The sequence below is a fragment of the Adiantum capillus-veneris genome, chromosome 18 (genome assembly GCF_014529385.1).
Source record: "Adiantum capillus-veneris isolate H3 chromosome 18, ASM1452938v2, whole genome shotgun sequence".
Classification (NCBI taxonomy): Eukaryota; Viridiplantae; Streptophyta; class Polypodiopsida; order Polypodiales; family Pteridaceae; genus Adiantum; species Adiantum capillus-veneris.
The window spans coordinates 58119015-58133738 of record NC_140948.1 but is presented as its reverse complement, the minus strand read 5'-3'; the positions used below and the strand labels follow the sequence as shown (position 1 = coordinate 58133738).

The following is a 14724-nucleotide window of genomic DNA, read 5'->3' as shown; positions in this document are numbered from 1 at the left end:
CACTGCGCAAACCATGAGAAAGATGTGTGTCCATATAGCTAGGTTGAATTACAAACCCATCCCTTTTGAGGTGGAGAAGATGCTCTCTATAGAAAGCCATCTTCGTGCCCAAGTCCTGACGTATCCCCTGTAGAGCTAATTGTTTGGAGGACTCTAAGGCCAACCTGGCATATCTATCTCTGGTACTATCTCATAGGCTGTGTACAAAGGAGACTGATCTGGTGGGTGCCTCAATCTCCATGTGGGGGGGGGGGGGGGGGGGGGGGGGGTGGGGCAGCTAACTCCACTAGAATGATATCATGCGGTACGGAGGCCTTGGCTCTAATCAGCCGAGAGATCATAGATATCAAGGGCCTCTCCATACGTCTCCAACTATCTTGGCCTACAGAAGGTCCCCAAACTTGCACCCCGTATAGCATTTTGGAGGCAACCAAAGTATCAAAGAGCCATAACTTTGTCCTAGGTTCTTGGAACTGAACCTGCAAACACATGCTCTCCAATCCTCCCAAAACCGCATAATCTCTAGTCAGTCTAGTCTTTGCTGCGCTTCTGAAAGAAAATCTCGGCCTAGTAAAGACTAACCCCAGGTAAGTATATGCATCTGTATACTCCACAATCTCCTGACCATATGTGAAAGTAGGTGCTGATCTCTTGATCCATTGTGGTGTGGTGTTAAATACCATAACCTTGGTTTTAACAAGGTTTACACACAATCCACTATCCTCTGTAAAACTGTGTAGTGTATCCAAATGTTGCTGCATACTCTCTGGTGAGTCAGATATCAACACAATGTCATCAGCATATAACAACAATGGGATCCACGTCCCTGCGAGCTGGGCACCGTTGTCACCCTCTCTGTCAATGTAATTAGACACCTCATCAACATACATACCAAATAGAGTAGGAGACAATGGGCAGGCCTTGTTTCATCCCAATAGTAGATTGAACTAAATCAGATACCCCTTCCAGAGTGCGTATATGTCTCAATCTCTAGTTGATTCGATAATGTGCGCATCTGACCAATAGCACATCGTATCCCTTAGGATAAATGAGTGTCCATATAGGCCGGTCTGATCACGTATCCATCTTCTGTTAGTTGGAAAAGATGCTTTCTATAGAAATCCATCTTCGTACCCAAATCGTGTGTCGGTTGTATCCATGTGCTTTTGATATTTAGCTGAATCAAATCTTGACATATGAGCCTAGTGGTCTGTGTCTGTGTGAGAGATAGGGAGGGTGCATCCAAGTAGTACTGGAATGGAGGCAGTCTATCCATGCTAAAGCCATGTGACTCAAACCATTAAGTCATCTACCCATACTAGCATGCTGTGTCCCCCTGTAGCACTAGCTGTTGAGATGACTCAAGGGCTAGCCGAGCATATTTGTCTTTGGGGAGGTCCCATAATTTATGCATGAAGGATACTGATCTAGTAAGGGCCTCGACCACGAGAGGGAAGGTAGCTAGCTCGGCTCGAATAATTTCATGTGGCACTGAGGCCTTAGCCCGAATCATCTAAGAGATCATAGAGATTAGAGGCCTCTCCATACATCTCCATCCATGAGTGCTACCAGATTTGCCATGGTGTCCACCGAGGGTCCCTGAATTTTCCCCATAAAGCATAGCTGAAGCCACTAGATTGGCGAAAAGCCATAGGTTTGTTCGAGGTTCTTGAAACTGAACCTGCAAACACATCTTCTCCAATCCTCCCAAGGCTGCATAAGCTCTCATCAATCTAGTTTTTGCTACTCTCCACAATGAAAACACCGGTCCAGTGAAGACTATCCCAAGATAGGTGTATGCATCTGTATACTCCATCGTCTCTTGGCCATATGTAAAAGTGGGTGCTGACCTCCTGACCCATTGTGGTGTGGTGTTAAACCCCATAACCTTGGGTTTCCCCAGGTTAACAGACAATCCACTATCATGGGCAAATGTGTGCAAAGCATCTAAATGACGTTGCATCCCCTCCAGGGAGTCAAAATCAACACAATATCATCAACATATAACAATAGTGGGATCCATGTCCTTGCCAATTGTTCTCCTCTATCACCATCCCTCTCAATGTAGTTAGCAACCTCATCCACATACATGCCAAACAGTATAGGAGATAGCGGGCAGCCCTATTTCACCCCAATAGTGGAGTGCCCCACTATTGACTTGTATAGAGCGATGATCCCCCAAATCAACTCTTTGGGTACCCCCATCTCTTGTAGTCTGCGCATCAATCTAGCTCTGGACACTGTATCGAAGGCTTTGCGAAAATCCACAAAGCAACAATAGAGCCATCTCCCACATGATCTCCCCTCCTCAATAATAGCTCTGAGTGTCAAAATATGATCGAGAGTAGAGAAACCTCTCCTGAAACCCACTTGTCCTGTTGCGCGTACACCCTCTCTCTCTCTACCTATATACTTAACCGCTGCTCAAGGATGGATGCGTACAACCGTGCCAATGTGTCCAATTATGATAGTGCGGTAGTTCCCAGGCTCCATAGGATCCCTTGACTTGAAGATAGGTGTACAATAGTGGACAAACTCCAAGTATCAAGTAGGCCCTCGCACATGGCACGGTTGAACATCATTGCTAGAAGCTCTGTAAGCAGATCTCTGGCATGTATAAAATGCTCTCCTACCAGGGTCCAGGACATCGTGATCATTTGCTCTTGTGGTCTTCATCCTGTCAATGGATTTCTTTACCATCTCTGCTATAAAGAAAGCACATGTGTGTGGGCATGGCTCTGGCGGATCTAGAAGAGGTGGTTGCCCCGAGACTGTGTAGAGAGATGATGCATACTGACGTAAAAGTGTATCGGGTATACGTAGATGTCTATGCCAGTTGAGTTGTGCTGAATTGGAATGAGACAGTAAAGGTGAGGAGGGCATGATCTTCTGCTACCCCAACAGGTTGGGTCCGACTGTAAAGTCCTTGATTGATGGTATGAAACTCGGCTGAGCCAAAACATAATCACTGTGCTAGCCCCATGTCTATAAGGAAAACAAGTGAATCCACTCGATGCTGGAAATCTCTGAAGGAAATTCAAGATGGTAGTCCATGTGTAGTCCCCAAATCTGTTAGATATCCCCCATATCCAGTGTGCTCTTCATCCTGCGAACACCTGCCCGATCCCATCTCACTGACATCCAATTCTCTCAACATTTCTTCTGAGATATTGTAGAAAACTGTCTGAGACTGACCTATCTTGGCATTTAAGTCTCCCAAGAGAATGACATTTCCATCCCTAGAGAACTCTCATATGTCCTCATCCAATATCATTTAGGGTGAGTGCCCCTTGGGTGATGCATAATGAGAGAGTTGGTCGAACCAACCAACCAAGGCAATGAATCAGATGATTATACAATGGCCAGAGTGCTCCTTATATACTCTCTGCATCTCATAGTAGCCATATGTAGGAAGACCAAGTCGATCAAGAAGCTAACATGGACACCTCGGTAGAGGCCTTACTGGATACCCCTTAGATTTGCAACCAACAACTTGTCACCTACCAGTGCCATCTTGAGCACTGGTTGCCTCGTAGAAAGTTGAATTGTAGAGCACACTTTGTCCAAGAATCCCCATTCGTGAACTATGAAGACATCACGTCTAAGATTTTTAAGACAATGAACTTCGGAACAAACCTTGTTCATAATCCCGCCAACAACAATGAATTGTTTGCATCCATAGTGTTTTGTGTACGTCATGTTGGTTCCTTGCCAGATGCAATGTGTTGTGAACTGCGACACATGGGTCCAAATCAAGTATTGGGAGCACAACTTGCCCATCTATGATGCTCATGTGCCTTCCTCTAGTTGAAGCATGTTGCACCATCCACGAATGGACTAGACAACTACAACTTTTTCCAGGTAGTTTGTGCCACATGGACAGACTCCGAAGAGTACTTGGCAGATCACTTTTGTTGCTAAATTGAGTATTTTCTTATTTTCAAAATAATTTCCATTCAATGAAACTAGGATATTTAAATTTGTGCACTCGAGAATTGTTAAGTGAGGAATTGTAGATCTACAAGAACTGAGAAAGCCAAGTACGGACATCTCTGATGCATCATATGATTGGGTGACATAAAGCATCCTGAAGGAGTTATTCCATAAGTGCAGTGGGAGGGACCGGGTAATGGGTATCCTCAATGCGTCACAAGATGGGTGACGGGAGCATCGGTTAGGGAATATTCCTTTGGTTTGAGAAGGAAATTCGAATTGAGTAAGAGTTACGCGTAAAGATGCAAGCACATGAGTAAAGATGGGTTCTGAGAAGCTTTCAAGAAATGCAGATGCTTTGTGAAAATCAGGTTGCTTTTTGAGTGCTTTGCGGGAACGTAAATGCTTTTCCGCGACAGAGTCTATGTCTACATCGCATTTGTGCATGAGATTGCATCCAGTGGCGCTTGGGGTGTGTTTATGTAAGCATTGTTTTCAGCTCATAAGTTTTTACTTAGTTTAAAACAGGTTCAAACCGGTTTTAAAACGTGTCTGGCTGGTCACTTAATAAGCGGGCAGCCCAGCGATAAACAAAAAGCACAAAAACCAAGGCGTCCTCTCTGGTCAAACCTGGCAGCCCATGAGTCTCTCTCTCTCTTCTTGGCTTGCACTCCAACTTTTCTCCAAGGCATCTGCTATTTCAGCGCTCCCCTCCAGAAAGGCAAGGTGCCTCCTCTTCGTGCTATTCCTGCCAGCCTTCTGCCCCTATAAAAGAAAAGTCAGGTGTCCAATTTGCAGAGAGAATTCACAAGCGCTAACAAGAAGAAGAGGTTCTGCCGTGACGGATTCATCAAACCACGAATAAACTTGAGACTGGAATTCAACACTTCAAACAAACCACGACTTGGCAGCTAGAATGCTCCTAAGTAGGCAGTGACACCGCGTTAGCCCGAAAGGTTGGCGCCCCTCTCTGTATTTCTTTATTCCAATTAAACTTTGAAAAAAACCTGTAAAATCCTACGTGTTGTCCCACTTTTATTGGGCTGAAAATGGCCTACTCTAGCCCAAATTTGGCAACATAGTAATTGTAGAAGGCTTCATTGACAAAATTCCCATGCAATAGGTGACTTTCCTGGCGCATTAGAGCGCTTTCCTAAACGTGGCAAGGAATTACAGCATGCTGAATTCTCTGCTTTTGGCCTCTAAAATGCACCAGATTCTACAGGACAATGAAACGGCGGGGGTACACCCATTTGAGAGTAGCCTATCACATAAAAATCCAAAGATATATTGACACCTACATTAAAAGCAAACATTTTAACAAGATTTGCATCAACACATGAACGAAACAAAAACTAGATTCATAATCTACATAAATCGAAAGCAAACAACTTGACATATAGAGTCTCTTGGCAACCGGATTTCGTTAAGCATCAATGCAAATAGGTCAATACATCATACATAGAATAGTTACAATATCAGAGACCATATCTAAAAAGTATGGAGAACGAGCAAGCCTAAAAGACAATCCGCATGCATAAAAACATCTAGCCACTGCCTTGTCCACATCTTCCTTACATGAGGCATTAAACATACCTTCCAAAGATGGTTGATCCTGAGCCTCTCTCTTTGTATGCAGAGGATTGGTACTGGAAATCTTTTGCTTCTTGTTGGGTTCAGGTTGATTCGGAGAGATTTCTCGCGAGAAATCTCGCCCAAATCAAAGGGCAAGTAGCCCTACAGGTGCGGGAATTCGAGGGCTTGCTATCGATGCGACCGGCACGCGAAACAAAGCCCAAAACAGAGAATTACAGCTTGCTGTGTACTTCTGCAGGTTCAGGGTTTTTGGCCGTTTTTGTTGCCTAACAGTCCCAAGAGCTTCGGGAAGCTATGGAATTCTCATACAGGTGCATTTATCTTGGGGGGGATACAGTGCGCTATTGGTCAGTTACGTACCTCTTCACATCAGCTTGAGGTCGAGACTCGCAGATTTAAGGGGATACCTGCAGAGGCTAGGATATGCCAGTTATGCCATTTGGAGCTTGAGAGAGACCTGCTTTACCTATGTCACTATCCGGTGTGCTACGAGATACGGGGGCAATTTCATTGTCTCTTAGAGAGAGTTTTGGACCACTATCTAGGGTCATAAGATATCAAGTGTTTTTACTCAAGCTACGTAGACACAGAGAGAGTGTGTTGCGGAGTGTAGCGAAGATAGTGTGTCGTGCCCTGTGTAGTGGGTGCTCCTCAGTGCAATGTGCATGATATCTCACTCCACAGAATGCAAACACTGAAGACAAAGAACAACAGAGCAAGAATAATAGAGCAACAACAACAGTATGACTCAACAGATCATGAACAGCACGAACATTTACAAACTCAAAGAAACCGATATAGACTCTGGCATGGCAACACATTCAGCTTCAACCCAGATCTCATAGGTACAGTGGGGGTGTCGAGGCTCAAGTGTGCAGGGATGGTGCAGACGTGTTGTGTACAACTCTGATGATAGACTCTAGATGAGGGACCACACATAAGTAGATGATCTATATACCCAAACAACTACGGATATATACAACATAAAGAGCCACCAACGGCTCACCAATATCTAATCCAGCTAAGCATATCTCTGAACTGTGGTGGTGGTGCGCTGGCCACAATGTCGATTGGACCACCATTGGTATCCCTGCCACGTGTCACGACTCGGTAAGAGAGTCCGTCTAGTGTGTAACCTGGCCAACTGTGACTAACTACCTGTCCGTGCAAGTGACACTGTAGCCCTGCTAAGGTTGCCCGCCACAAAACCACTCACTATCTCGGTGAGAGAAACAACTGAAACTGCTAAAAGAGCGTAATAGTGCAAAATAAACCACTACGGCACTGCATTGCCATGGTGAAAAGACTTTCACGCAATCACCCAAGAGAGAGATTAGTCCCCACAACACCCGAAGTATCAGTCTCTGGAGGTGGAGCCATCAAATCAATTGTGGAACCCCGCTGTTGGTGGGCTCTGTTGTCAATAATTGGGTCGCTTGTGAAGGGAGCAACAACCTGCTGTGCAGGGTAGAGGGTAGCACTTGTCCTGTAGTGTACTGAGGACGTCGAGTAACGCAGCCTGGGCGGTGTGCACCGGCAACCCCGTCATAGCAAGGAACGTTCTGCATTTGAGGCAATGGCGTCGACTGAAACCCCCGAGGACAGCGTTGACTGTAGTATTGAATTGGAGGTTGTGTGTAGAGTCCCATAAATTGTTGAGAAGGACGTGTTGCTGCATTCTGCATTGGTGTACTTGATCCAGTCTATCCATATCCCACACCCATCATTATAGATTGGGTAGCCCTATTTCCATGTAGAAGCATTTCTCTAAATCCTTGTACTTGAGCTTGAAGGTCATTAATCATTTGGGACTTTAACTTCAAGGCTTATTGTAGTGCGAAAATAGTAGCATCCCGATTGGCGATTGCGCTCTCAACGACTCGCAGAGATCCATCCATAATTGCGTAAGTAGCCGAGTGACGCTGGTGTGTAGCTGCCAGTTGCTCTACCCCAAGCTCAATGGTAGCAATGGCCTGCCTGGACTCTTGCAATATATCCTCAAATAGGTGAAAAAGTGATGTAGAATCCAAAGCAGTGGATGATCCCGCAACATTGCCAGATGGGAGAGGGCTGGCAAGTGGCACTGCTGGTGGTGGACTGGGAGCATGCCTTTCTGGTGGATTCATCCCACTGGGCGTACCAAAAATGAGAGCACCTGTAGCGGGCATAGTGTGTTGTGCCCTTTGTAGTGGGTGCTCCTCAGTGCAATGTGCGTGATATCTCACTCCACAAAATGCAAACACAGAAGACAAAGAACAACAGAGCAAGAATAACAGAGCAAGAACAACAGTATGACTCAACAGATCATGAACGGCACGAGCATCGACAAACTCAAAGAAATCGATATAGACTCTGGCATGGCAGCACACTCAGCTCCAACCTAGATCTCATAGGTACAATGGGGGTGTCGAGGCTCAACTGTGCAGGGATGGTGCAGACGTGCTGTGTACAACTCTGATGATAGACTCTAAATGACGGACCACACAAAAGTAGATGATCTATATACCCAAACAGCTATGGATATATACAATATAAAGAGCCACCAACGGCTCACCAATATCTAATCCAACTAAGCATATCTCTGAACTGTGGTGGTGGTGCACTGGCCACGGTGTCGATTGGAGCACCACTGGTATCCCTGCCACGTGTCACGACTCGGTAAGAGAGTCCGTCTAGTGTGGAACCTGGCCAACTGTGACTAACTGCCTGTCCGTGCCAATGACACCGTAGCCCTGCTACACGGAGACCAACAGAGTCTCAGAGGCAGATTACAAATTTCTTTAGACCACCTACTGGGCAAACAAAGGGGTAAACCACTCAGTAAAGCCCAAATATCACCCACACCAGAGGTATGTTGATCGATCTGGCTACTGAGCTAGGGAGATCTAGACGCCCTCGATTGGGAGGTACCTCACAACATTGACGGAGACTACGACAAAGAATACATATCACTTTAGCTCGACATGTGAGACGCCCAAACGAGTACTTACCATGGCGGACATCGACGATATTCTACAGCGACCGATACAATACATCCTTGGATAGTGCCCGATGCCAGACATCCTTGCACATTGATGTTCGCACGCCGTGCTCCCAGTTAGAGGGTCGTTCACTTTCGCATTTGCTGATGAGCTGTTCGGCGGTAGATGAAGCCAGGGGGCGTTGGCTAAACCGATTCAACTCCACCTTCAACGCAATCGACCCTTCGTCGGACCCTGAAGAAAGGACCATTATCCTCCTTGGTGGGGAGGCTCGCGGAAGCGGATGCCCTTCTGGGTACGTCGTGATCCGCACTCGAGGGACGGAACCGCAGGGCACGTGCCTGTGGCAAAGTTCCTCGATGAAGTTGTACCCCGATGCTGGACATCCTTGCACATTGATGTTCGCACGCTGTGCTCCCAGTTAGAGGGTCGTTCGCTTTCGCATTTGCTGATGAGCTGTTCAGCGGTAGATGAAGTCAGGGGGCGCTGGCTAAACCGATTCAACTCCACCTTCAACGCAATCGACCCTTTGTTGGACCCTGAAGAAAGGACCGTTATCCTCCTTGGTGGGGAGGCTCGCTGGAAGCGGATGCCCTTCTGGGTACGCCGTGATCCACTCTCGAGGGACGGAACTGCAGGGCACGTGCCTGTGGCGAAGTTCCTCGATGAAGTTGTACCCCGGTATTTGGGTGCTTTGCATAGGCGGATGGGGAGATAATGCTCCCCTTCCTATGCTGTTATTTTGAATCCGATTCCTTCCGAGGGAAAATGATGTAATTCTCCCCAAGCGAAGCCAGATGAGCTACAAGAGTGCCCAAGTGCCATTCCCCCCCGGGGGGGTCAACTTCATCTAAAAGGGGTTGGGAGGTGCAGAAGGGAGACATCACCAACCTCAGCGGACGCCAATTGTGAGCCGACGCCCTTCCAAGGGGGTATGGCATTTCCTAATGGAAAACCGTCGGGTTTCAAAGGCAGTTTAGTGAGGTGAGCGATAAGTTACCTAGAGGAGGCAACTCCAAAGGGAAGACCGAAGCAAGTCCCGTAGTACCAAGGCCTCTGAACAGAGGTACTTGGTCGCTGTCACGCGCAAATCCAAGTGGCGAGTGGGTCTCTCAAGGGATTAGTCATGGCCCTAAGAGTGTAGATAATTCTGAACTCTCGTAGTCGAGAGGAAACTAGTGACAAAAGTGTTTGCCTTCGGTTTCTTGGTACGTAGTCCTGGTCGTTCTTCTTGTATACTTTTTTGGTGTATGAGGGGAGCGACCGGGCGTGCCCTACCCGACTCCGAAAACAAAACAAAAAATGTTCATACATAGGGATTGTACTACCCACTGCTTCACGGTCACACACTTTATAGTGCTACACAGCTCTGAGCTGCTTAGATTCATGACAGTAGCCATTTAGTCTTTATTTTATTTCCTTTCATTTTATTTTGTACCTTGACATTGTAGCAGATTCATCATGATTGTATCAGTTTGGTCTCATAGGTCATTTCGGCCTTTTGAAGATGTTTAATACAACATTTCATTTCATTTCTTGTGAAAACAAGATTCCCCTCGTAAGCCTGTACCCCTTGCTTGTCCCAGCTGTCCGGGCGCGTTCCATGTTACTTGGCCCTTGTGGTGTTCATACAGAAGTGTAGTTGCTTCCAACGTGTGTAAGGGCACGTGGTCCTGGAATTGCTTTTATGAACAAATCCTTTTTAGCATGCCCTCTCTAGCACGCCTATCAACATGCTCAAAATAGAGTGCATAAATAACATTTGGATTGATAATTATTTCATTGCATGAACAGAGAGACCTATGTTTATACCAGAATAAAGATAATATTTTTGGAAACACAAGTCGAGTAAGGCTATTTTTGGCCCACTTTTCTAATATGATGCTTTTGCAATTGGAATGAAATAAGTAGAACTTGGTTTTGATTTGAGAAAGCGTTGTTCATGATGCTGCAAAGTGTCCAATCGTGCTGCAGGTAGACGTGTATTTAAAGAAGTTCAATGCTATTCCAGCCTTCACCGCAAACTTGACTTCTGAACTTTTCAATAAAGTTACCGCTGGCTGAAAAGGTTTATCAACTTCTTTCAAGTGGAGAATTCTTTCAGTAATTATCTGGCTGAAAGGTGAAAGTTACAATTGAGAAAAGGTGAAGTTATACCATATTGGAATATGTTGCTTACATCAGTATTCATGGTACTTTATTACAGGAATGGTCAGCCTCTGTCGCCCCTATCACAAATCTGATCGTTTCTGCTTGTATTTAAGCAATGTGGCATCTTTGAGTATATAATAAGATATGTTACTTGTTCAAAAGAAAAGCACAAGAGGATAGGTGCTGCTGCTGCTGAGAAACGGAGGGATTCTTGAAAATTTTCTGCAAAATGTAGTTCTTAGTGAATTTACTGGTTATGACGATGGAATAGTATTCATTACACCTGCCTTACTAACATTTTTTTCCACTTTCTCTTGCAGGTAGAGCTCAATTGAGATTTTTGCAACAGTCTTGGAAATCTATACGTGTTTAGGGAGCTTGGTGGTGCATACACAACACGCAGAGAAGTTTCGAATTGTTTTGAGCCTTGCCATTTATTAAGCCCTGTGATCACCTACAGATAAGCCTCTTTCTTGATTTGAAGTGGTCTCAAGCGAGGGTAAATGTAAATACCTGTTCTTTCAACCCTGATGCCTTTACAAAGGGGTTCTTGTCTTGGAATGGGAGAGTTGAACTCTCAATTGCCTTTTTGGAAGCACTCTGTGTCTGTGTTTCCATGATGAAGGCTTCTAGTATAAAGCTTTTATCTCTTGCTATGGTTTTAACTTGAGGTATATTGCATTTGCTGTTGTTAGCTCTCTTCAACTTTAATCACCAGGTTAAGGATTTGTTTGTGTGTGCACTTGTGCTCATGACAGCATTTGTAGTGAGTTCATATCGAAAACACTTATTGCATCAAATGCAAATGGAACAAAGAAAGCAAGTACTGCTCTTTTGTTTTGTATAGTTTCAGCATCTTCTCTTTTGTAGCTACCATGGTTGCATTTTATTTATTTGCTTATAAGAATTGGGTAAAGTCTCAGTGCAAAATAGATTGCAAGGCAACGGATGTTTGTAAGTGAACTCTTTGTTCCTTTCCATGTGTATCCTCTCTAGTTGTAGTCATGTATGTCATATATGTATCCCATGGAGTGCGGATTCCTTTGTCGTATGGAAGAGACACAATGTAATCAGCTCGAAGTGCACTTGTCCGCTCGTGGAGAAGAACCCAAAATCTCTCCCAAATCAGCTCACATATTAGGTGGAATCCTTTCTTTAAGGGTATGTGGTCGTCTTTGATGTCAGACTACAAGGCTCACTTTACGCCTGTAAAAGGAGCTCATTTGCACCTTTTTACTTAGAAGAGAGTTAATCAACCATAGCGTTTTAGGTTTGTTACAGTTTATGGCTACTCTTATTGTGTGCTCCAACAACCATGAATGCTACTCCCAACTTATCTCCCATAAGCTTGTATCAGACCTTGCCTAATGCACAAACCCTAACCCTAATCCGGAAGCTAATACCTCATTAGCATTGCATTAGGTAGCATATTTATTAGCTTCTAGTACCTTTCCTTTTCTTCATTTAGGATGGGAACAGGTGTCGACGAGCTTTTGGGCGAGCTCCGAAGGGAGCTTTTCTTCCATTTCCTCTTACCTTGCCACATCTCATACGAAAGCTCTTGCCCCCATAACGTGCATGCCCCCTTGGAGCCCTTGCTCCCTTGGGAAGAGGCATTTGTTTCAACCCTATGTACTTGTTTCTGGAGCCTTGTACAAGCAGTTGTACAACTTTGTATGACTATTAGTGCCCTCCCTTACCTCTGCAAAACATCATAAAAAACAAGCATTGTACCACATCAACTTTTGTGGTTGTTGCTTGTGGCTTGCGTAAGTAATCCTTCTAGGACATGTCCCATTGTCGGGCCCTTACCTATGCGTGTTGCCAAATTATCAAATACAACTAGTGTACCCTTGGAAGAGGTTCTTTGTATCAACTATGTGTGCTTCTTGCTTGAGGTTTGCACAAGTAGTCCTATAGTCGTGTAGGATGTTCTATGGTCTTCTATCAGACCTATCTCACTATTAGTGTTGTATCAGTTGCTTGTAGCTTGAGACTTGAGCTATGGCTTAAATAACATGGGAGGAGCACATAAGAAGCATAGGAGTGTGTGTTTGATTATATAGCACACAAAGGAGGATGCCACAATGAGCTTTAAATAGCATGGCTAGCTTCATTTGATAGTACAATTGAATTCCAAATGCCCTCTTTAATTGGACATCAAATACGACTAAACAAGGGCAATTGTGGCTGTACTTAAGAGGAGATTGGACTAGATGCGCTCACCCACTATCTAATGAAAGCTGTCTCATCCAAATTATAGCATTTACTCGCGCATGGCAGACACAATGTCTCTATAGGGTGGTGTCTCTTTTGAAGCTTGCATGTGGCTCTTAATGGGGCTGATCAAGCGAGTTATGGATAGAGAGTGAGACTGAACCATCACTACGTAACATTAAATCATCTACATAATGGGAGGAGCATCGGAGAAGCACAAGAGGACGGAATTAATTAAAGAGTGCACAAAGAAAGATGCCACTTTAAGCTTTACAATTCCTTGGCTAGTTTCATTGTATAGTACAATCAACTTGCAAATGACATATTCAATTGGACATGGTTTAAGAGTGAACATAAATTGTGGCTGTAATTGAGAGCCAATAGGGTAGTGGACTGGGTAGTGCGCTTACACACTAAGATGATTGACCGATCCAGTTACGAATGTGAAGTTGATGCAATAAGGTGGGTGAGGTGGTGAGAGTAAAGCAAGGGGGAGCTATTAAGGGTATAATCCCTTTGAAGCTTACATCTTACTTGAAGTACTAAAGTCATTGAGAGACTGTTTTCTCGTGGATGTAGTCTACATTGAGTGAACCACATATATCGTGTGTGCTATCACTCTCTACTCTATAATCTCTCATGTATGAATTTTTTTTTTCCCATTAAGTAAGTTACTCAAATATCTATTTAGCTATGTCCCTTTCCTAATATCTGGTATCATAGCAAGGTTTGCTTGTAGCTAAAGTATCTCGAGGAAAGGATTTCTTGAATTTGGTGGGAGTAATGATGGAGGTAGAGAAGCTCAAGATTGAGAAGTTCAACAACAAGAACTACCAACATTGGAAGATTGTGCGCATCTGTCGCAAGTGTCAAATCAAATCAAGGGACTTATTGTACACTGTGTGCAAGCCACAAATGGTTGCAAGCACATAACTAGACGAATCTACCAAGCCAAGAGAGCAAGGGTGTCACTCACTTCCCTACGTTCGCCTTCATGGAGGATTTCTTGCCGCGAAGAAGAGGGAGCTACCACTGTGCGGCGCTTAACCTCCTCGTCGTCGTCGTGCCGTTGCAATGCTCTATCACACTCTCTCTCTCTCTCTCTCTCTCTCTCTCTCTTTCACGCATACACACACAAGGAGATGAAGAAGACGATGGAGCAAGAGCACTCTTCAATTGCACAAATGAGAGGAGTGATTTTAGGTTTAGGTGACTTTTATATGAACTCGTCCATTCACACTTGCGCGCCCATGCTTAGCCATTTAATATTTGAATGTTCCAGTTAGAGTGCGCCTCTCATCGGCGATCACTCTACCCTTTTCCTATTGGACCAACAAGCTTGGTCAATGACTACTAGAAGTGGACGCCGATGGTTAACATGTTTTCTTTTTTGATGTAGATTCCGTCCTTGGAATAAACCATTGTGGCATTGGGATCCGCGATAGTACCTGTAGTAGCAAAAGAGAAACAACATTTGTGAAAGCTCAAAGGCAGCATGTGCATGCGTGCAATAAGTGAGATGCATACATGATATTCTACGAAATGCAAAAAAAATCATGAATTATAACATTGTTAACTAGAACAAACGTAGTACCTCAATGAAATACAATTGAGTTAAGGTCTATTAGGTTGACTCTAAGAGAAGTACACAAGAGTTACGACTAAAGTAAGTACTAGATTGACCAATGTTAATTAAAAAATTTCAACTAAACAGTAGTTAATCTTAAGAATGCTTGTCGAGGTTTAAAGATTAGTGATCTTGTCATTTATATCACTCAAGTGTGATCATCATAAAATACAAGAAAGTTTGTGTTATTTGCTTTTTTCTTTTTTTCTTTTTTGTTGT

The 14724-nt window shown here is 44.4% G+C and overlaps 1 protein-coding gene across 6 annotated transcripts in view; it reads left to right on the top strand.

Annotated features, from left to right (window-relative positions):
* MAD1 (mitotic checkpoint family protein) overlaps nt 1–11403 on the top strand; it is a 157664-nt gene extending 146261 nt beyond the window's left edge. For 2 of the 6 annotated variants that reach the window (XR_015185111.1, XM_086488694.1), the window contains 2 exons: nt 10485–10578; nt 10982–11403. Coding sequence is in view for 2 of the 6 variants with exons in the window: in XM_086488694.1 (XP_086344820.1) it covers nt 10485–10574 (90 nt within the window). In the remaining 4 variants the exon portion in view is untranslated. Of the gene's footprint in view, nt 1–10484; nt 10656–10716; nt 10893–10981 lie in introns of all 6 variants that reach the window. The other 4 variants (XR_015185109.1, XR_015185110.1, XR_015185108.1 and 1 more) reach the window with 4 other exon arrangements.
* Nucleotides 11404–14724: the final 3321 nt, after the last annotated feature.